At 33.4% G+C, this 22,677-nt stretch overlaps 2 protein-coding genes and 1 long non-coding RNA gene across 6 annotated transcripts; 2 read left to right on the top strand and 1 right to left on the bottom strand.

Moving 5' to 3' along the window:
• The first annotated feature begins 1,892 nt into the window (after window positions 1-1,892).
• LOC8259286 (polyamine oxidase 1) lies at window positions 1,893-9,319 on the top strand. Of its 2 annotated transcripts, XM_002517737.4 has the most exons (10): window positions 1,896-2,458; window positions 2,561-2,810; window positions 3,158-3,277; window positions 3,393-3,454; window positions 3,559-3,713; window positions 5,165-5,308; window positions 6,822-6,971; window positions 7,884-8,138; window positions 8,467-8,548; window positions 8,663-9,319. In XM_002517737.4, exons 1-10 carry the CDS (start codon window positions 2,407-2,409, stop codon window positions 8,872-8,874), a joined length of 1,482 nt encoding a protein of 493 aa, XP_002517783.1. In that variant the 5' UTR covers window positions 1,896-2,406; the 3' UTR covers window positions 8,875-9,319. The 2 variants fall into 2 exon arrangements, with proteins under 2 accessions (XP_015573853.1, XP_002517783.1); XM_015718367.3 differs by lacking the exon at window positions 5,165-5,308 and having other exon boundaries at window positions 1,893-2,458.
• A 548-nt stretch (window positions 9,320-9,867) lies between these two features.
• On the top strand, window positions 9,868-11,927 carry LOC125370413. Its single transcript, XR_007216351.1, has 2 exons — window positions 9,868-10,246; window positions 11,544-11,927. It is a non-coding gene; the product is annotated as an uncharacterized LOC125370413 (long non-coding RNA).
• Window positions 10,806-21,281, bottom strand: LOC8259288 (alpha-N-acetylglucosaminidase). Of its 3 annotated transcripts, none has more exons than XM_048375733.1 (19): window positions 20,875-21,281; window positions 20,363-20,436; window positions 19,574-19,785; window positions 18,906-19,027; window positions 17,544-17,629; window positions 17,217-17,311; window positions 16,974-17,055; window positions 16,620-16,726; window positions 15,665-15,695; window positions 14,913-15,030; window positions 14,462-14,512; window positions 13,342-13,451; window positions 13,143-13,245; window positions 12,785-12,883; window positions 12,461-12,571; window positions 11,956-12,203; window positions 11,584-11,821; window positions 11,274-11,352; window positions 10,806-11,188 (listed from the first exon to the last, which is right to left on the bottom strand). In XM_048375733.1, the coding sequence occupies exons 1-19, from the start codon at window positions 21,178-21,180 to the stop codon at window positions 10,950-10,952; spliced, it is 2,511 nt and encodes an 836-aa protein (XP_048231690.1). In that variant the 5' UTR covers window positions 21,181-21,281; the 3' UTR covers window positions 10,806-10,949. The 3 variants fall into 3 exon arrangements, with proteins under 3 accessions (XP_048231690.1, XP_002517785.2, XP_025012855.1); XM_002517739.4 differs by lacking the exon at window positions 15,665-15,695 and adding an exon at window positions 15,499-15,529 and having other exon boundaries at window positions 20,875-21,279; XM_025157087.2 differs by lacking the exons at window positions 15,665-15,695; window positions 20,363-20,436 and adding an exon at window positions 15,499-15,529 and having other exon boundaries at window positions 20,875-21,279.
• Window positions 21,282-22,677: the final 1,396 nt, after the last annotated feature.

The raw sequence follows: 22,677 nt of genomic DNA, 5'->3' as shown, positions 1-22,677 counted from the left end.
ATAACAGTCTGTTTACAATCTGGAGCATCATCACAGACAAACCACCATTCGATTTTGAGTAAGCAAAATTAAAGAAAATCAAAGATCTGTTTGACCTTTGACTGCCCCACCCAATCAGAATCGGACAAAGGCGCAGCAGGTGCTAAAATGCTAAAACAAGGCTGTCATTGCTAAAGTGACAGGGCCGTTTGTTCTAAGATTATAGTAATATAGTGTGTAGCCGCCGAATTCATTTCACACGTGTGCACTCAGAGAATGTCACGTGCGGCTCGCTTCGGTATTAAATGTCTTTCACGTTCTAGAAATTGACTAGACGGGTCAGGACTCTGCTTTTGAAATTAATGGACTTGAAAGTTAGGAAATTATTATAGAAATTGAGGAAAAAAAGAGAAATTTAGCATATTAACTTGCTAGCTGTTCCTGGTTACAGTCAGACCTCCTTAAATTAACATGGTGGCTTGCACACTAATTTATTACTTAGTTAATATTTCAATTTATTTGATTAATAATTTATTATTAAATATGCTAGTGCTATTTATAACTGTGATGTATATTATTTTTTATATACTTTCATATTTTATGATGTTTCTTTATGATAGTTTTATACTTTATATTATATTATCTTTATTATTTATAAACCTCAATCCATTTATTTATGGCATTAAAATTTTATGTATTGGCACCCATATAATCTAAATCATCAATAATAAATATATTTTTATAATATTATATAATATTATATTTTAAAATCTATAATTTTTTTATTTTAATAATAGATTATTAAAATTTATTATAAATATGATATTATATTTTTAGATAATTAAAATAAATTTATTATTACTAATTTAGTATTATATATTCATTTTTTATAAATAGTAATGAATTTAATATACAATTTTTAGTAAAAGAAAATAAATGTAAGAATGGTGCATCCATGTGTCTCTCTTCTTAATTTTTTAAAATGAAAACATTTCTCTTATTGATTTTGATGGAGTGAGCCCCTCTCTAGCATGGGAGTTTCTATGGTTTGAATCTTGGGGGATTGTCTCTTAGAGTGATCCCATGCCTATAATTGCCTTCACATTGGCAATGTTTTTAGTTGCTTTTTTAAAGTCAAGTTTGGTACTTTTACTCTTTGCTTTGTACAAGATAGCCATTGGTAGGATTGTCTATGTATTCAATAATTTTTTTTTTTTTTTTTAGATTTGTCAATTCATCAATTTATTAACTGCTTTAACCAATTAATTGGTTAACTGATGGATTATTATTATTTTAATATTTTTATTTATTTTTTGAGAATTAATTTAGTGTCATCAATAATTTTGATTCATTCGTTTTTTTAAATTAATCACAATTGTTAAACAAAACTTACTTATAGAATAATAGATTATACTTTTTTTCTGGATACAGTACCGTATAAATGAAAATATAACTCATGTGTTATTTTACATATTATATAAAATTTTTAAGAAATATCAATTTTATTTTTTATTAAAAATAAATTATTATAATACTCGGATCATAAATCAGATGAAATTACATCCAGATTACAACTAAAAGTTAACACGATCGAACATAATAATGATAATTTGTCATTATTCGTGGATAGACCCATAACCCGACCTAAATGGGAATACGAGTTTAAGCTATTCAGTCATGTTCCTACGCCCATATGTTTTAACCCGAACTATACCTAAAATAATTATATATTTTTTAAATATTTTATTTATAAATAAAACATAAGTAAATAAATATAATTTTTTTGAAATATATTAAATATTATTTAAATTTAGACATTAGTTATACTCAATAATAATTAAAATATTAAATAAATATTATGAAATTTAATAAAAATATATTTTCAGTATAAAATATATAAAATAAATATAATGAATATTAGCCGAACTCGTACTCGTCCCGGTCTTGACAGGGCGCGGATGGAGAAGGCGAACCCTCCCCAACCCGCCCATTGCTATTCTTAACCGGACAAACAATAAATTAACAATGTGACCTGTTTGCATAAATTAAAAAGGAAAATAAAAAGAACCACTTGAAAAAAAAAAGAAAAAAAAAAAAAGGAAATCAGGAGAATGACTATTATACCCTTCTCTTACCAATTACGCGTCATTGAGTCAACCCCTGTCAAATTGGAGAAGAACAGAACCAAACTCAAACTTTGTATACAATTCTTTCTTTTTCTTTTTTATTTTTTTTCTATTTTTTAAATTTAAGAAAAAAGGAAAAAGAAAAAAACAAAGCACAACTATATAAACCGACTCCCGCTATTTCCTCCTTCATCGCGAACAACAACTGCAAACCTAAAAAAAAAAAACAGAAAACAAATAAAAAACGCGAAACACAAACCCAAACAAACTCTCCCTTTTGTTTCTCTCTCTACAATTGCAGATGGATTCCCCTCCTCTCTCTTCCGTCATCGTTATTGGCGCTGGAATCTCCGGTAACGATTACATAAATGCGTATACACAGTGCGGGCTATGGATGAAATTCTTAGCCGGACGTTGGTTAATTTTAACGTTGTTGTTTGTTTGTGTGTGGATAGGTTTATCTGCAGCGAAAGTATTAGCGGAGAATGGAATAGAAGACGTGGTGATATTAGAAGCGTCGGATCGTATCGGAGGAAGAATAAAGAAGGAGAGTTTCGGAGGAGTATCGGTGGAGTTAGGAGCTGGTTGGATAGCAGGTGTTGGTGGTAAAGAATCTAATCCTGTTTGGGAACTTGCTAATCAATCTGGTCTCCGTACTTGTTTCTCTGATTATAGCAATGCCCGTTATAACATTTACGATCGCAGGTATTCCATTCCATTGCTTTCTTTCTTTCTTTCTTTTCTTTTAAATAACCGAACCAGCCAAACGGTTCTTTCTTCTTTCTCATGTCTCCGTTTTTGGAAATGGCGGTCTTGTTTGGTGTTTTCTGAAATATTTTCTGACATTTTTGGTTTTATATAAGAAAATAAATGTTTTAATTTTTTATCGAAACGACGGGGTTTACTGAATTTGAAATGCATTTGGAGTGATCAATAAGAGACAGAAATGAAAACTTTGAATTTGGTTTAGGATTTCAAAAGCATGAAAAACTGTTCATTATAGTGCTTAATCAACTAATTTTATTTTATTTTTATCATTTTTGGGGTTTTAGTGGGAAGATATTTCCAAGTGGAGTAGCGGCAGATTCTTATAAAAAGGCAGTGGATTCAGCAATTATGAAACTGAGAAGCCAAGAGGCAAACCTTGTTGGTGAAGTAATTGAACCGCCATGGTAATTTGCCTCTAGAAACCAATTACTTATTTTTATTATTAATGGATATAATTGCAGCTTTTAATGGTCCTTTTCTTTAAAAAAAATCTGTAATATATTTGTTGTTGTTGTTTAGCTCACCCAAGACACCAATAGAGCTAGCCATTGACTTCATTCTTCATGATTTTGAGATGGCAGGTCCGTTTCACATTCCACTATACTGTTTGTTTCCCGGAAACAGCTAGGAAATTTAGAAAAAGGAAATGTTAGTTAATTTGTTCTGTTTTTTATTTTGGTTGCAGAGGTAGAGCCAATATCAACATATGTTGATTTTGGAGAAAGAGAGTTTCTAGTTGCAGATGAAAGAGGGTATGAGTATTTACTCTACAAGATAGCTGAAGATTTCCTTTTTACCTCTGAGGGTAAAATCTTGGACACTCGTTTGAAACTTAACAAGGTACAAAAAAGACAGAAAAAGTAGAAAATCTTTTTGATCTCTTTTCCTTTAACTTATCTTTTGTTGGTTTCTTTGAGAATTTTTCTTTTTAAAAATTGGGTTATCCAATCATTAGATGGAAATAAAGGGACAGTTTTAGATTTTTACACATGGGGTAGGGGTTTATTAGCTTATTATTAACTTAAAAAGACTAAATTATTATTAAGTTGAAAGATAATTCTTTTCTTTAAAAAAGATTATGTAAAAGAAGGAATAGCAAAAAGGATATGAAGTTTTTTTTTTTTTCCAAAACTGTTCTTTGTGTGCATGTAGTCGTGTAGAGCAATTTTCTTTTGCTGTTGAGATTGATTGACCCACTTCTCAGGTTAGCAGAAAATGACATTTTATGAAAGCTGTATGGCCTTTTCTGTTTCTCTCATTAATCATATTCATAAAATAATTTTTTAGTCTTGTTTTTTAATATTGTGTCTACAACTGAGATTGGTTGATTTAGCTTTGATGTTTCTGTCATGCTGATCTGCTTATCCAATTTTTAGAAGATATATTTTGGGTTTGTGTTGGCTGATTGATATTTGTCCTTCTCAAAACTAACATAATCTACTAGTTACCATCAACTTTATAGAAATACAAGTTAGCATGATTAACATGACTTGATAAATCATTCAGATTTAGAAATTAATGAAGTTTTTTGTTTATAGATTGAGTCATCATTAGACTTTTATTAACTTTGTAGCTACACTTCAATGTTGTTGTTATTATAACAATATTAGTCTTTTTAAACTCTAAGAAATTAACCAGTGAATATCAAAAAAAATTAAGGATGTGGTGTTTGACCATTCTTGCTAATGTTAATCATGATTACTAACCAAACTTTTCATTGAACTTTTTTAGCAGAGGACCCCTAAAAAAGAAAAAAAAAACCATAAATTTGACCTACCAAAATGTCAAATTTCAATCATATAGCCATGAACTGATTTGGCTTAATCTTTCACCATCCGTCCTTTTGCCTTTTACCCCTTTATGACCCTGTAGGTCCCTTGACTCACCATTTTGCACTAACCTGCACAATGTTAACAATGGCCTGTGGCCAAAGACCACTACTCTGGAGTTGAGATGTCATATCAATTCAATATATAAGAACAAGAAATTATATAGTCTTGTCCATTTCTTCATTTAATGTTCTGTTTTTGTCTTCATTTACTCCAATTGCTCTCAAGGTCAGAAAATTTTATTAATTGAGCCTTTTTCCCTAAAATTGCTATACTACACTGGTTTTTGGGAAAAGTCCCATAGAATACCATTTCTATGCCACGATACTGCATTTGCACATATTTTCTTGGTTTGACTTTGAAGAATCTTATTTGGGTAGTTGTTGTCTTGGACTTTACTATTTATTTCTACAGAACGCATAACCTTAGTGGTTGTTAATTTTGTGCATGGGTTTGGGGCAGGTTGTTAGAGAAATACAGCACTCGAGAAACGGTGTTACTGTGAAAACGGAGGATGGTTGCATCTACGAAGCCAATTATGTGATTTTGTCAGCTAGTATTGGTGTTCTCCAAAGCGACCTCATTTCTTTTAGACCTCCCCTGCCCGTACGTCTTCTCTTCCCTTATTTATTCCCTTTTTCTGATAATATTTTAAACTCCATGCATAGAGCACCATTGAAGAAGTTTGTTAACATGTAAATCAATACCATCCTCAATCTTATGATTTTGACACTCAACCCAAGGTCAAGGTGTCCCTCCACAAGGCACTAATCATGCTTTATTTTGTAATCTAACCTAAGAAATAATTTAAAAAATCTAAAATGAAATGTCCAAGTGCAAACCATGTTCCTACCTTAAAAAAAGAAAGAAAAGAAAAATAAAGGTGTAACCCATGATAATCCATGTGAATAAAATTTAAAATATGTAGGAATAAGATTTATCTTTTTCTTTTTGTTAATTCAACTTGCGTTCTTTATATCTTCACCATTCAATGTGACTAGCATTGTAATGTTTTGGGTCCGATCTTGTGGAAAATATGATCCATCTTTGCTGCTTTAGTTCACAATGCAGTGGAATCTGTAGGGATAAGACCCTAGGCACTGGGGAAATGGGTCCCTATACGATAGGAATAGGAGCTGCCATTTTTTTTGCACTTGATAATATTTTTAGGGAGTGGGCGTGGCCCAGATATGTATGAGCTATCATTAAGTTGAAGAAGTCAGGAATTTATGGCTAGGTCTTATTATTAAATATGCTTTAGCTGTTTTCATGACGCCAGAGATAGATTTTCGAGGTGTCTTGTTGTCTTATAGAAAGGAAATACTATGGGTTGCATGGCAATCCACAGATTGATAACCCATAGGCTCACTGGTGGGATACTCATCTTTGATGAACCATTATGATTAGCTTGCCACGTGTGCTCTTTAGTGTTACAAGTTGCAATTTTTTTATTACCAACCAGTTGTTTTCCAGGGATTTGATCCAGGAATGTTGATTTGGCAATGAGCAATGCTAGTGACTGTCTTCTTAATCTACAGCTCGTAGTATGTAGATGAACATTTATTTATTAAATTGGAAAAAGAGAGAAAAATGCCGAGTTATGTACGGTATTTTTCCCAAAAAGATCATTTGACTTCAGAAATGAACAAACGACAATTGTTGGATGTGAGAAGGCGAAAATGACAAAAGCTAACATCACATAACATACAGAAATTTTGTATTTTGATTGTTTCACTTGTGGGTATATTTAGGTGGGGTTGTTTGCTGATACATCTGTTTGAATTTGCTAAGATATATGTGGCTGAATAAAATATTATTTCCTTTTAAGGTGTGAAAATCTATAAATTATGAAGATTGTTCCTATATAGTAATTTAGGGTCACCAAATTCTTAGCAATTAGACGTAATCTACTCAATGTATAATGTCATAACTGCCATGACAGATCTTCCTGGTATGTGGTAAATGACTCGGAAGAATTTGGAGTCTATTATTTTAAAAATAGAAATTTGTGTTTTCTAGAATAAAGAAGAACTTAGCTAGTGTGAAGTTTTCTAAGATTAAATGATATTTGTACTTTGCTGTCAAGGTTATTGACCAAATTAAAAATTTACTGGTGCAGAGTTGGAAAACAGAGGCCATAGAGAAGTGTGATGTGATGGTGTACACAAAGATTTTCATCAAGTTCCCATATAAATTTTGGCCCTGCTGTCCTGAAAAAGAGTTTTTTATCTATGCCCATGAGCGTAGAGGATACTACACCTTCTGGCAGGTTGGTTCTCATTTTCATCTGCTGTTGCCAAATTCTCCATACTGTTATTTCCATTTATTTTTCTAATGAGAAGATCTCAATTCTCTTTTCCCTGTTTTTAAGTATAACATATTTTATATGAATGCTTCAATTATAGTATAGGAACTTCGTGCAACCATAACTATGTAGTAACCAGCAGAGGTCAATTTATGTGATTAGGTGGAAGATGTTAACCCTGCAGTAGAATCTCAATATCAAACTTATCCAAGTGTCCAGCTATGTGTTAAGAATCATATTTGCTTTGACTAACATGTTCTATGATGAATTCAATAGACTTTTCAAGATATTCATCATTCATTACTGGAAGAATCTAATGATTTAAAATGCTCAAGCAGAGCTCTATAATTGGTAGAAACAATTTGGTTTTGTCCTTTTGTTTGAAACATCAGTTTTATGGCTAATCTTTTACAAGCTTTGACCTTTTCACTATTGTTAGTTCTTTTTCACATCTAGTCTGCAACTACCTACTTGTATAATTATATGGTAACATGATTACAAAATCATGAAAATGGATTGCCTTTCTTGCAGGGTTGGGTAGAATCTCTTGAATTATTTAGTTTTATATGGCTGACCCAGGATGATGTTTCTGTCATTGTCTTAGAGCTGGCAATATTAGGTTGCACTAAGAGAACCCATTCACTCCAAATTATTATTATTATTTACTCTTGTAGATAGCGATACATCTAAAATAATTTCCTATTTGGGGCAATTTGAGAACTCACTGTCTGTATCATTTTCAATTTTTGTTTTTATGTGATTAATGAAAATTGTGAACTTAATCTGTTGCTGATATGATACAAATATTTGGATCATTGTTAATTAACTAGCAATAGTTTATCCAAGCTGGCTAATGATCTTTTGCTGTATCATCAGCACATGGAGAATGCATACCCTGGTTCGAATATCTTGGTTGTAACGTTGACCAATGGTGAGTCGAAACGTGTGGAGGCACAATCTGATGAGGAGACACTGGAAGAAGCCATGGAAGTTCTTAGAGACATGTTTGGGCCCAATATACCTAACGCCACGGATATTCTTGTGCCCCGCTGGTGGAACAACAGATTCCAGCGTGGCAGCTACAGTAATTACCCCATCATTTCAAATAACCAAGTTCTTCATGATATTAGGGTATGCTTTCCTCACTTAGATTTTCCAATTTTGTTTTTACAAGTTCTAGCGTATGAGAAATGTTTAGCCCCAATTGCCACAGTTCTGCTCTTAATGCAAGAAATCAGAGTTTAACTCTACCGATTTTCCTGTAAAATATTTCCAAACTATAACCAAAAACAAAAAAAGAAAAAAGAAAAAGAAACCTATGTTTGTAATGTGGAAATTGCTTAAACTAAAAAAAGTAAAACAGGGGAAAAACAAAATATGCCTGTTAATCAATTTTGTGGCATAGGTAATTTCCAACTGTTCTAACATTGACAACTTTCTGTTGCAATGTTTTGTTCAGGCTCCAGTAGGGCGCATTTTATTTACTGGTGAACATACTAGTGAAAGATTTAATGGTTACGTCCATGGTGGATACCTTTCAGGTGAGGGACAAGAGTGTGCTTAATTATCATATAAATTTATGAACAGAAAAATTGGTTATTGTTGGTTTGCGGATCCTTACTTAATTTTAATGTTTTGTTATCAACTTAACATAGGTATTGACACGAGTAAAACACTATTAGAAGAAATGATACAAGAGAAGGAAAGAAAAAATGAGAATCAAACATTTTTGCTGGAGCCATTACTGGCATTGACAGAATCATTAACCCTGACACAAACAGAAGCAGTTTCTACTCTACACAAATGTGATATTCCCACACAACTGTATCTTAGTGGCAAGCTTAGTATTCCAGAAGCGATATTATGACTATATGGACCGAAAGATGATGAAAATTTGATCAGTGATCTTGATGATGGCGAGATGGGTTTGAAATCAAGTTCAGTTCAGACCCGTAATGCCCTGGGTTTGAGAACTCAAATTCAGTCCCAACCTGTAATTCCATTCAGAAAATGAAGTGTACAGAAACAATAAGCAGCAGCAAGAAAATGGGCAAAGATGCATGCCAGTGGGGGCATGGACTGGTGCTTATAATGATGCTTGCTGCTTGTAGATTTGACATACCAAGTTCTGAATTTCGGAAAGGAATTGTTTTAGGCACATGTAAAATTGTGGCTTGGAAGAAAGAAAAAGAAAATGGGATGAAGAGAGAAAAGAAAGTGTTGTTGCAGGAGGAATACTCTGGATTCTAATTGTACTCTTTACTTGTTCATAAAAACAGACTTATTAAACTAATCTATTTTTTTTCCCCCAATTAGTTCTGTTGGTTGATTGAATATGCTAATTTACAAAATGATTGACAAAAGAACCATAAAGAAGAAGAAGCATTTCTTGGTGAATTAAACTTTCAATTGTTAATCCTTTTAGCACACCGAACGGTTCCATTGTTCATTGTTCAGTCAATGGCCAAGCAAGTTCTATTTTTGCTATCCCTGAAAGAAGAAGACAATGGATAAAAGACTAATTTAAAGTTCAGTCACTAAGAGAAGCTTGGTACAAAATATGCTGTATCCAGCTTGGTTGCCTCGTTAAAAAATCTCCTCAAAGTTTTAGCAACTATTAAGACAGGAATGCAGGATATAATCCATACCGACCAATACAATAAAAGACAATCACTATGTTCTTCCAATCAATTTGATCAAATTGAGTTACCAATTGATTCCTATCTGGCCAGCAAGAAGCCAACGAAAACGACGTCGCTGATATTTTCGTCAAAACAAGAAAGAAAAAAAAGCCTACATAACAACCCTCTTGCTAATTTACTCTTCTGCACTTATAGACATAAAGGCAAACGGACTAAACGTTGCGCATAAAGGAATCACAGTGTCCTTTACACTCCAAAGAAATGACGCCTCCGCTGATAATGAATCTCGTCCGCATGTAATCTGTTTTTACATCTTTACCCTTTTTTATTGTTAACAATTGCCACTAATGCTCATTACAAGTGCATCAATGACATTTCATAAAGATATATTGAAATTACTGTAAAACCAGACTCATAAAGCCTTCAATAAGCCAAACGAAGCTGCATGAAAAGGACACCGTAGTCACTCTAAGAGAATCTCTTTAACCCATACGTCTACACCAATCCCTTCATTCACCTTAGAAATTCTAACTATTACCATCTTCTTCTCATCTCGTCTACGCCTATTATGAGGCATTCTCTCTGTGTTCTCGAGAGGTAATATATGATATTTTTCTTTTTCAATAAATATATAAAAGGTGATAGAGAATAAATGTAATTCAGGATTCATGAAGAAAAATGCAAGATTTAGAAAACATGCACTTCTGAAAATTTGATGGGTTGATTAGGTAAAAAGGGAATTGGGACAAAGTTGATTTTGAACATTTGGTCTTAACATATTATGCATAGTAAGTTTTGTCAATGCATCTACAAAATTGTCAAATGGCTAACTGTCTAAGGATGATGATTATTATTATTATTTATTATTTACTGTAAAGCCTCTTCTAGATTTGATTTTTTAAAATTCGTTTAGCTTTACATAATTCTTTACTTTTAATGTCATCGCCTTTAATATCATTATGCATATTATCTTTATTATTTATTATTCATATGTCACAAAAGAGCCTCAATTTGTGTATTCATTGTTGTGAAATTTGATACCGACTCAGTATGCAACTCCAATTGCTAAATATATAGAGTGCCTCTCTGACATCTTTTAAGTTCATTTTGCAAACAATCCAACAAACAGATTGCATTCCATATTGAAAATGTTTGGTGGAAAAAAGAAAACTTAATATTTATTTGCAACGCCCAAATATTTGAAAAGGTTACATTAGCGCATAAAAGCTGCAAATGTCACTTACAACATGTTGATTGAACCCACTTTTGATTCCTGTGGATAAATGAAGCCATCATATCGTTAACCAAAGTACTTATCATACAATGCTTTAGAAATAGCAAGGGCATCATCTCCACTGCCCTTCATTGGATAAAGCTTTGTGCCTGCTTGCCATTCATTTGAGAATGCTATCCATTTTTCCCTCCATTCCTGCAGCTTGAACTTTTCATTCTGTTTCAAGCTCTTCACCAGATGATCAAAATAGGTTGAAGCTCTTGGAAGATAATAGTCTTCTAGTAGTCCACTCCAAAATTTGTTAGCTGATCAAGAACAGAGTACGGATAGATGTTATATTATGATTTGAAAAAATATCATACGGGAGGTGAATGGAAAATGCAACATTACCATAATCATGGAGCTTGCTCTGGTTTGTTTTCGTGGTATCGTACCACATTGTCACTTGCGTCCTTGCGTTCCATTCATACTGAGTAAAAGAAGTAACACACTAAACAAAGATACAAGTACTATTCTGACAAATTGCTGTCTTAAAAGATGATAAAATGGCTATGTTCAGCTGGATTCCTAAAGGTCTTTAATCTTGACATATAATTTGGTCCGAGTGGTATTGCTGTTTGAATAATGTTATACTAATAATATGTATTGCCGAAACAATAGAATGCAGCATTTGTAAAACAAGGCAAGAAGTTGTTCTCACCTGCCTCATCTCACTAGGATTCAGTGCCAGCTCCTTTGCACTTTCGAGCCATGTTCCGATTAGAAAATTATCATCGGAAGCAAGAAGTACATCAATGTCCTTGATGAGTTGGATAAATTTCTGGCTGTGAAGATTCAAGGCACGAGCATCATTACTCCGAAAAGCTATTATAGCATCAACGTATACTTGGTTTGCTAGCTTTGACAGAACTTGTCGCGTTAAGTCAACCAAGTCATATCTGTTGCAATTGTATATTGTAAGTAAACATGATAACGAACTTCCTCCTTCCGTTTGTAATGCTATGTGTGAATGATTCATAAATAAATTTAGCAATATTGAAGATAGGATCTGAGACTAGGTTTCACATTTAACCTGTATGTGAGGCTTCCAGTAAGATGACTTCCACCATCAATGAATAGTTGTAATGCGTTGATCACCTTCTGGATAGAGTACCATATGTGTGCTTGTGGCAATGTGGAATTTGGCCCTTCAAATAAGAATCTTCTGGATCCAGATCGGTGGAGGAAGATATGTTTATTGTCTTGCTGTGATGTGTCAGATCCAGATTGAACTGATGGATCCCAGTCAGGGAATTTCACTATGAAATCTGTGTTATGGTCCTGGAACAAATCAAAAGGCCTTTCAAGTTAAATTTGGCAGAAGAATGGTTAGGCGAAAAGGAAAACTATACTATGTCGTATCATTATCTAGTACCCAAAGAGAATAAATAATAAATGTGCAGAGTCTCTTCTGGTCACTGAAACCTTATCTATAAGTAAATATGATGTAGGGAAGGGATTTTGCAACTATTATCTTATACAGAGACATAATACTACACTGAGACGCTGCAGTTAATCGACAATAATCCATAACATACGGCAATTCCGTCTGTACAATTGTAAATTGTGTGGTAAAGGATCTCCCAAGCTGCTTCAACTTGATGAACTGCTTTACCATATCGTCTACGAGAATAAGTCTTCAGCCATTCCTACAAAAGCATAGAATTAAACAATGAGCATACAGTCACCACAATCACGTTTACAGAAAAAGATCAATTTAGCATAAATCTCAAATCTTATTAACTACATCATCTAAATATAAGCTTAAGCAAGTGGGGAGAAAGAGAGAAGACATGCTAATTATTGTTAAAAAGGAGCAAAAAGAAAAATCACACTACTAGATAGCAATTAACTAAGATTACCAGAACTTGAACTTTTTCACTGCGAAATGCCATTTCAGACATCAGTTCGTAAACAACTGGATTATGCTCTATTCCCTCCATGCACATGCCAACACCAACCTACACACAACATTAGTTATATTTGACATGAGATGAGATACTTTGTGGTCTCTACAAGTCCTGGAAACACTGCCAGAACCAGAAGATGAAATGCAAAGAAAATTAAAGGATTAAAGAAGTAATGATTTACATTTTCCTTTCAACTCCACCATGTTAAAATATGAATGTAATGTGATAGAACACAGATCCACAAAATTTTCAGCCTTTGAAGTATAATGCCATATGAAATTATAATTCACAAACAAGACCCTGAGCATACCATGGTTGAATTTTCACTAACACGGGCTTCGATTGGACCTGTAGATATTGAATCCAATATGCCATACATTTCAATATTTCCCCCAAAATTATGTAACATACACCTGATTTATGCCAAATTCAATGCAGAATAAATTAACTACTGAAACCCATCTCCACAAAAAAAAAAAAAGAATAAAAGTGGTGTAACAGCTTACTACCAAACATAAGGAGTGCCATAAAATTGAGAGGATGTTCTCCATATGGGTTTGACATCAGCAAACAGATCTAGAACTATCATTTTCCCAAGTGGAACAGAGTGTAAAAGTGCCTGCAAATGCCACATGGTTTTAGATTAACCATAGAAATATTGAAATGTAACCAAAATTAGAATAACAGCAAAAAGCACCAGTCAACAAACATAAGGAAAAGAATAGTTGAGAAATTCTTAAAAAGCAGTGAACCTCTATTCCTGTTAACTAATTTTTACTAGCATCTCACAAAAACTTACTTCTATCTTTCCCTTGGTATTTGTCAAATAGAACAATTCCAGATTACCAATATTAAGATGATAAATTCATTCTATAAGAAGTTATCAATCATGAAAAGTATAATTACAGAACTTTCTTTCACAGATATGTTTGTAAATAAACATAACACTTTTTCCCTAATTCAGCAGGAGTTTCTGGTTAGTTATACAAAAATCGCTAAATGCAAGGGGTTTTCTCAACATTCCATCATACAAAATCATTTTCTTTCTGCGAAAGATTATCTCTCACCTAAAAGATAACCTAAAATTTACATTTATCCTCTTGCATGTGCTACATTTAGAGTTCTACATGTCAAGTCCTTCTGAATGTGCTAATCTAAGAGATTCAGACTCCATCCCACCACCAAAAAGCATGCAGGAAGAAAGAAATAAAAAGAGTTGAAAAATGCAGTAACAAAAAAAAAAAAAATAGAGAGCAGGGTTGTGAAATCAAAATAAAGAGTAGGAAATGAGCGGATATAGCTAGAAAAATTGCCAAAAGGAGGGAAATAACTAGAAATTCATCACAAATGGCCTCTAATTAAAGGCGGTCCTTCATTAAACAAGAGTGAGAATTAGAGAGAAGCTCAACGATATGCTTCTAAGCCTTCAGTTTACCAACTTAAAAAAAGTCTTTCGAACTGTTGTCCAGCTCAAAATACTTACGTTGAATGCCACAATAATCTGCATGTACGATAATCTCTGTTTCTATTGTGTTTGAAATTCTTATAAGCCAGTGATATAGTTTGAGTAAGAAGATACATGGACATAACAATTAGAAGATCACCAGCCAGCAACAAACAAATGCACACCTTCATTTGCGGTGGATGCCAAAAAGAAGAGTCTGAATAGAAGAGCCAACCCTGCATGTGACAAAAAATGTCAACATGAAATCATTTTATGTATTTCAGACCACCAAAGTAAAGACCAATTATCTTTACGATGCTTGATCCAGTATCCTCAATATGATAAATAATAAGTAGCTTGTAAGACATCCTGCAACCAAGGATTTACTAAACAACTACTGTGCAAAACTCTAGTTATTGACAAATTACTATATTGATCAGATTGTTGAGGTTCTTCCAAGTTTTGACCTTAATCAAGCAATGGATGTATGTGAAAAGAATCACAGTGTTAAATGCGCATTACCTATTTCTGTCTCCCCAGATATATAAGCATTAACCATGAATCTTAGAAAGATAATTATCTAGACAAAAGACTAGGATGAACAAGGAGAAGTGCTAGGAAAAGTCAGTAGTATACTTGCATTAACCACACAGCATCGGGGTCACCTTTGAACATTGCTTTATATATGGCAGCACCGAGTGAAGAGATATATGTTGGATCACTTGTAGGTGGGAGATTTTCATTGAATGTATCACTACATTAAACATGTTAACAGGTAATAAATTCATATTCATAAGCATGGAATTAAGACAATAAAATAGAGAAAAAATAATGGATTTACTAAACTTGCAGTTCTAGTCTAAGTTCTTAAAAGTCATTGAAGTGAAGTCTAAAGTTCTTTTTATTTTTTCCTTTTCTTTGAGCAATAAAAGAAGATTCATTTGGATAACTCCAAATGATGATGAAGTAATTCAAATAAATGGCTTTCGTAACTAAAAAGAGTTCCTTGCAAAAAGACTTCCTTGCAAAACCTCACTGATAGTAGTTCATAGGCTTCTAATTTTCTAAATGATTTGCTAACTGTTTAAATGAAACATTTCAACTATAAAATAAGTCCTATATTAGCAGGGCTAGCAATGTCATTTCCAGAAAATTGTTTGAAGAAACTGACGTAATACACTCCATAATGACAAGATCTATATTGTTAATAGAAGAGAATTACCAGTTATAGATGTCTGTCACATCCCCATATTCTGAAATAAATACCAGAAAATGATAATAAGAAAAGGAAATCAATAATTTAATAAGATTAATCAAAAGGAAACCTCATAAGCAAACCAAATTAATATATTTCATGCGTAGATTTAACAGAGAACTGAACAGAAAACCAGTTATAGATGTCTGTCATATCCCCATATTCTGAAATAAATACCAGAAAATGATAATAAGAAAAGGAAATCAATAATTTAATAACAGTAACCAAATGGAAACCTCATAAGCAAACCAAATTAATATATTTCATGCACAGATTTAACAGAGAACTGAACAGAAAATCTCTACACAAGGAAGCTTCATTGTTGAAAGTTATTAACTCCAAACAACATAAAATTTCACTAACTGCCTTAATAAAAAAGATGATAGGTACTTGCACTCCCACTAGCCATGGAATTGCTTGCACGCCTATGTTTCTTTAGGTGACGTTGAAGGGAAGTTGTATGTGTTGCACACGAAATTCTTGGTATGAGAATTTTGGATTTCTTACCTTCTCTGATTACTTGAACTATATAAATAATACATCAGCCATACCAGATAGAAGATTTTTCTAATAAAAGTTTGAAGGTATTGTTCATGGTATCATCAGAATCTAACTCCTAGTTATATCTGTTTAATATCGCTCCAAATTCAACTATTCTAGACACCCGAACCATGCCAGGAATCTTTTAATCCTTTAACTCATTATGTTAGCCACCTTTGAGAAAGGCAACTTTCTAACACTATCAAAAATATATACTAGAAAGATAAATATGCATGTGTCTATTTGTGTGAAAAGTTACCCATGTACCTTCTAGATATTATTGGTTAGAATTGTAATATGACACATTTCAATTGAAATTTTCAAGGCAAGTTCATCTAGGCAAATGGTATGATACCTCGGCAATTTAATGCATACCTTTTCAGTCTCTGGTATTCCTATATTTATACGGAAACTTTACTAGTTTGTTAATGTAAGACCTTTTAGTTTTGGTCAACTATATGATGATCTAGTGCTATATATTTCTTAATATAATGTAACAAAAGAATACAGGTCATATGAAGCAGATAATAAGCACTAATACAGCACACCTTTAATTTGTTGTCTTATAAATGCTTCCCCAATTTCAACAAACAAGGGATCAGAAGGATTAAGAAGGTAAGTACAGCACCAATGAGGATTTTTATCTACAGTGTTCCTGGTAAGAATAAGAAATAAAATTATTAATGTAAAATGTAAGAACATGAAGTTTTTTCACTTCAAGTACAGAGGAGTACATTGTAAAGTAAAGTAATTAAGCAATTACTTAATTACCAGAAGAACTATGAAAAATTCTATGGCATGATACACGATACAAAGTCATTGGACGGAGTGTGCCGTGAATCATATATAGCATGAGATGGTTGTACGACCTATGATATCTACAAACAAGAATATAGAAGTACCAGTCCCCGAGTCTAGTTATATTTGCTGAAGGAAAAGACTTTTTTAAAGCTGCTGGAACATTCCCAGAGAATGATGGAAGCACTGGAGCAAAGAAAGGAAGACATGATAAACTATATTGTCATAGTTGCCAAAGAAATAGACATGCTAAATAATATGTATGTGTTTCTGTGCATAAATGTACATGAAAATTACGACAAGCAAGCAAGCAACAACTGATTTTTCAGTAGAAAACTTAACGATACCTGGAGTCATGCCTAACTCTAGCATTCGAGAAAGTATCTGTTTCTGCAAACTCAATTGTTGATCCAACCAATTTTGTGACAAGGGCCCACCCCACCTGCAATTAAAACAATGTTGGGCCAAGGAGTTGAAAGCTTATGATGAGAACTAGTAACAGCATGCACAGCCTGGCCAGATTAGACAATGTCTCGCCCTGTAGCTAATCCAATATATAAAATCAGATATATGTATATACAGTTATACACTTTTCTCTGGGCATGCTTCTTTACTTTCTCTTCTTTGTGGATGGACAGAGAAAAAAAAAAAAAAGCAGTTTCTTGATTACGTACGCATGTAAATTCCCCATACGAGCCCATGCAAGGAAAGCAGGTCCACCAAAAAAATCTTTCAAATCTTCCGCACTAACATTGAAGTTCTGCAATAAAAAGAAATTTGTCATATGTCATTAATCAGGGAAACTAGATTTAGAGTTATCGATCTTCTGCACTAACAGTAAACTACATGAAGGTTGTAATTTAAGTATGTCGTGATTTGATCAAAACAGCAACTGATTTAAGGGTATAGAAATTTGAAGTCCATTCACATTCAGTGAAGATCACAAATTGAAGGACCTAAAATGGAGCTTATTAACAGAAAAACTATCTCAGCTTATTCGAAAATCCGAATTTTAGACTAGACAAAGTATAACTGAAAACGCAATTGGACTCGAGTACAAATAATTCTCCATGAATAGAGGCATATATATTAAGATCATTCAAAATAAAAAATAAAAATGAACATAGAAAAAAAGAAGTACCATTTCCTTGGTATGGCCCTACAGAAATGGGGCCCTACAAAGAGAATACAAAGACATTCCTACTCTTCAATAGTTTTTCATCAAGAACTTGCTCCCAATCTTTAGACCCACAACCAGCCTAGCATCAACTATTGCACTTGCCAATGTCTATTTCATTCATCTTCACACAAGTGAATTAGTACATGGGGAACTGTCTAAACATTCATGTGCCAATTGATAACATACTAAGGAGCATTGAGAACAAAAACACTAAGAGTGTGTTTACTTATAGAAAGCTAGGTTAGTTTTCTAGAAAAAATTTCAAATGAAAAGAAAAAATAGAATTTTTTGTTTACTTGTGCTATTTTCCGAAAATGAAAATAGAAAACAGTTTTCATGTTTTCTAAATTATAAAAAAATCTTTGGGAAATAGGCATTAACATGTTTTCTATGTTTTTCTTTATATAAAAAGCCATTTACTTTCAAATGAAAACAAGGAGTTTTCACTTCATTTATTCCAAGTTTACCCTTTAAACTTATAATATTACCCTAGTAGAAAATTAAAAAAATTCTATACAATAGCATAAACATGTTTTACAAATTTTCAATGAAAATGAAAAGTTTTCATTCTCCTTAAAAATTAAAAAATAAAAATAGAAAAAAATTTCTACAAGTAAACATGCCCTAAGTGGGACACATGCATTCAATTTTAGATAGCATCATACAAAAGGTTAAGCCCAAAAGTATACACTAGGAGACACATGTTAATCCTTCTATATAGAAGCCATATCATAACCAAAGAAATTATCATTGTTGGCTGGGAATAAGATATAATAACTTTATCTGCCAGCTGCATGACACACTAATAGCACATAAGATCAAGATCAAGATAAACAACAATGTTGATATTGCCTACCATGAAAACTTTTTGCCAAATGGTCTCCTGTCCTGTGAAAGCCAAAGGTAGATTTATCCCTTCAAGAGCCATCCAGTCTATCTCTTTCTCCCATCTCTCCCAATTCCACCAAACATATGAATCTGAAAAGAGGAGTGTGGCATTACAAGTCACCAATACGAGCCAATATCAGTGCATATTGTAGTACATAATACTTTATTTTAGAATGAGGAATTCAATAGGCTGAAATCTTTAATAATTGATTCCTTTAGATATTACAGGGAAGGCACTGGTGTAACATGAAGAGTTAACAGAAGTAGCCATAAATTGGTTGCTTATAATACACCAGTAAGTGATATACTGCAGAATGGGACATTGGACTTTTGGATATACATAACGGTGGATAGAAATTGAATGCAGCAAAGCATCTCAAGAATCAAGATATTTTGAAACTCATGCTATAAAAGTGAGGGCATAATTAAGCATTCCATAGTATCCACGTTTAAAACTGCTGGTTTTATTTTGCAATAGCAATAAGAACATATACTATTACTCGATTTCATTTTTCTTCCACACAAAATGAGTCCATGATCTCTATACAGGATGCTATATCTCACTATATAGCATCTGATTAAAACAACAACAAAAGGATCCTAGAGAAAAAGCAAGAAGGAAGATTTAGTGTTTACAACTGGAAGTAACAACGTTTTGGTAATAGTTCCATGGGACTGGACGTTGAATAACTATTCCTTCATCCTTTACAGGAGGCAGTGATCCTGGGTTTGGAATTGAAGCTTTCTGAATGCCACCAGTCTTGTCCCATGAAATATGAGCACCACACCAGTACTTCAAATACCAGTGGAGGCCAGATGTGAGCTCTACTGCAGAAGTGCCTTTAATACTGAGAAAGGGAAATGGAAAAACCAAAACTATCAGAAAATTGCCAAGTAAATGCCAAGCATTTGTTTCAGAAGTACTGATATAATATATGAAACGAAATTCATGTCAGAAAATCTGAAATTCCAGGACTTCGTCATAGTCAGGAATTGAAAATGTAATCCATTATCTCTTTCAACTCTTTAAGTTTCCCTATGCCCTTTAAATAAAGTATATCCATATATCCATAAGTAATGAATTACAAAATGATGCAAAACCAAATGGTTTAGAACCAAGCCGTTCAATTACCAAAAATTTACATCCTATACCCTTTTTTAGGAAAAAAAGAATATATAAGAAAGAAACAGTTAAGCGTATTTCAAACACTATTAGTTGATTTAAAGATGAATTCCTTGATGAAAAATTGATGCAAAATAAAATTTATAACCATAGACGCCAAACATATTTAATCTGCAGGCAAGGGTCAAAAAAAGCCCAAAATAGAGCCTGGACATTAAAATTGACAGAGAATTAATAAACAGTAGAGAGAGACTTTCTTGATATTGCAACAAAATCAAAACTGTGCAGTCAAACCAACATACAATATCTCAGGTCCATCTTGGCTCAATTGATTTGAATTGTTTATCAAAAAGCAACTGTGTCCGCCACAAACATCCTGATTTTTGAAAGTGAAATAGATTAGCAATAATGATTATGATACAAAATCAAGATCCTTAGAACCCAAAATCCAAATAACAGACTATTCAAGCTCAAAGAACTCGAAGAACTAACACAAACATACACTTGCACTATACTTACAAAAACCAATGAGCAAATAGAGCCCTATCCTATCCAACAATACATTTAAAGGCTCTTAATATATATCTGGAAAAAAAAAAAAGGATTTTTAAAGGGAAAAAAGGAAAGGAGGTAGCAAAAGCGATTCTAGTTGCTAAGTGAACCTCTTTCAAGTAAACAAATCATTGAAAAATGATAACCATTTAAATCGTACCCAGAGATGTATAGCAACAAAAAGAGGCAAACTTTAGAATTCTAAAGACAGACACAGGAAAAAGGAAAAAGACAAACTGGGTTATGTTATGAAAGTATGTACCTTAGGGACAATCTCGAACTCAAAGCTATGTACATGGGTAGGTAACAATCTTTGCAAAACACCCTTAGCTGCTGATTCTTGAACTGATGGAGATGATCTTTTAGAATCTAAACGACTAAGTAAAGCCTCTATAGGTTGTACTCTTGAACTTGACAAGGCTACTGGTAATAGAAGAAGTACTATTAGTACAAAGGAAGTGAAGAGAGACAAAGAGGTGAGAGTAGACATGGATTGATGGGTGTTTTTTGTTCTGAGCAGAAGAGAGAAATTGATGGAGTGATAAGTGGGTAAGAGTTGAAGTATCATTTAGACTTAGAAGAAAGCATTAATTGAAAGAGAAATAAACAAAAATGATTAGTTTAGATAATCCCAAGAAGATTATTAACAAATCAAGATTCTGAATGGCTGGAGAGGCGTTAATTGCTGGAGAGAGAGGGTAATTGCACCGCTGGTATTAAATCTTCGTACTTTTCTTCAAATAGTACCAAACCTTCAATTTGTTTATTTTGCACTACCCTATTATTTCAGATCTTCGCCGCACGAAAGAGGAATCCAAGACTTATTTGATGATGTGGCTGCCGGATTTTGAATTCATAACACATCATTTGCCACATCCGTTGCTGACTCAACAACTTAATTACTAATCAGCAATTAACTAATTACTTTAAATTTGAGCTAAAAATTTGAGAGAAATTGTCACCCAATTCAATTTTTTCCTCTAAGCTAACCCAAAAGTAACCGTTGGTACGAAACCTCCAAAATCAACGCAAACCGCTCGACTTCCACCTCCATTGTGAAGAATCTCTGAATCTTTCGTTTCTCGTCTCTGACCTTCTTCTTCGTACCTGGACTTTGCGAATTGTAGAACAATGACACTCGACTGGCGAGTAAGGGAGAAAGCCGAAGATCCACCACTATACTATAAGTAGAAGCGGACCGATAGTGATTCTGTAGTTATTGAAAGCTATTTTGCATCTTTCATTAAGTAATGCATGCTGCATTTATTTAGAAGTTAACAATGCAGGGGCTAAGTTTTCCCTAATTCCTTTTTAAAAATTGCAAAGAATGTTGATGATGTTTGTTTATAAACACTGCTTGTGTGTGGTTGTTTCATATTTGTTTAATTAATTTATTTTACAGTGCCTAATTCCGAATACTTCACTTTGTATTGGCATGATTATGGAGTTGATGTTAGAGGTGAACCTAAGCTATGGGATATAGGAGTTGTGGATTTTTGTAGTTTAGATAAGATATCCATGATAGAAATTGATTCAATGAATCCTGAAACAAAGCTGATCATGTGGAAGGATCCTACAAAGAGTATAAGTGATGGGTTGAGAAGCCTTGAAACTGATAAGAATACTTTAGAAATGGCAATGGTTGTGGAGGGTTCTCAATTAATGCATATATTTAGTAGGGATAAGTGGAAAACAAAAGAAAAAGGTAGGGAACAAGTCGAAGTCAGCGGTCGCGTAATCCGGGAGGAGGTCATGAAAAATAAGGATGATGGCAGCTGTAAGGATAGTGATACAGATTTAGAGAACAGTGAGTTTGTGGACTCTGATTATGACCTGAAGGATGAAGATGCTGATGATGAGTTTGTTGATAAGGAGCTTGAGAGGGACAGACCATCCGGTTCTACAAGTGCTAGGCAACCTGCTGAGGAGTTGTCTGAAGAAACAGATGCAACAGTTTATGGTCCATCAGATGAGCTGGTGTCATGCTCCTCATCTGAACACAGTGATGCAGAATCAAGGAAGCAGAGATGGCCTGTGTTTAATGAGGAGACTGACATGGCAAATC

The sequence above is a fragment of the Ricinus communis genome, chromosome 6, assembly GCF_019578655.1.
Source record: "Ricinus communis isolate WT05 ecotype wild-type chromosome 6, ASM1957865v1, whole genome shotgun sequence".
Classification (NCBI taxonomy): Eukaryota; Viridiplantae; Streptophyta; class Magnoliopsida; order Malpighiales; family Euphorbiaceae; genus Ricinus; species Ricinus communis.
The sequence above is the reverse complement of the archived record's forward strand: the minus strand, read 5'-3'. Positions and strand labels throughout refer to the sequence as shown.

Bases quoted from the DNA above. Each gene is read 5' to 3' on its own strand.
- LOC8259286 (XM_002517737.4), top strand. From the start codon at position 2,407: ATGGATTCCCCTCCTCTCTCTTCCGTCATCGTTATTGGCGCTGGAATC. The intron at 3,455-3,558 runs GTCCGTTTCACA...TTTTGGTTGCAG, and splicing joins TCATGATTTTGAGATGGCAG to AGGTAGAGCCAATATCAACA. The intron at 5,309-6,821 runs GTACGTCTTCTC...TTACTGGTGCAG, and splicing joins CTTTTAGACCTCCCCTGCCC to AGTTGGAAAACAGAGGCCAT.
- LOC8259288 (XM_048375733.1), bottom strand. From the start codon at position 21,180: ATGATACTTCAACTCTTACCCACTTATCACTCCATCAATTTCTCTCTT. The intron at 17,630-18,905 runs GTAGGCAATATC...TTTTTATTGCAG, and splicing joins TTTGGCAAAAAGTTTTCATG to AACTTCAATGTTAGTGCGGA. The intron at 12,204-12,460 runs GTATGTTATGGA...GATTTGTTCCAG, and splicing joins ATTGTACAGACGGAATTGCC to GACCATAACACAGATTTCAT.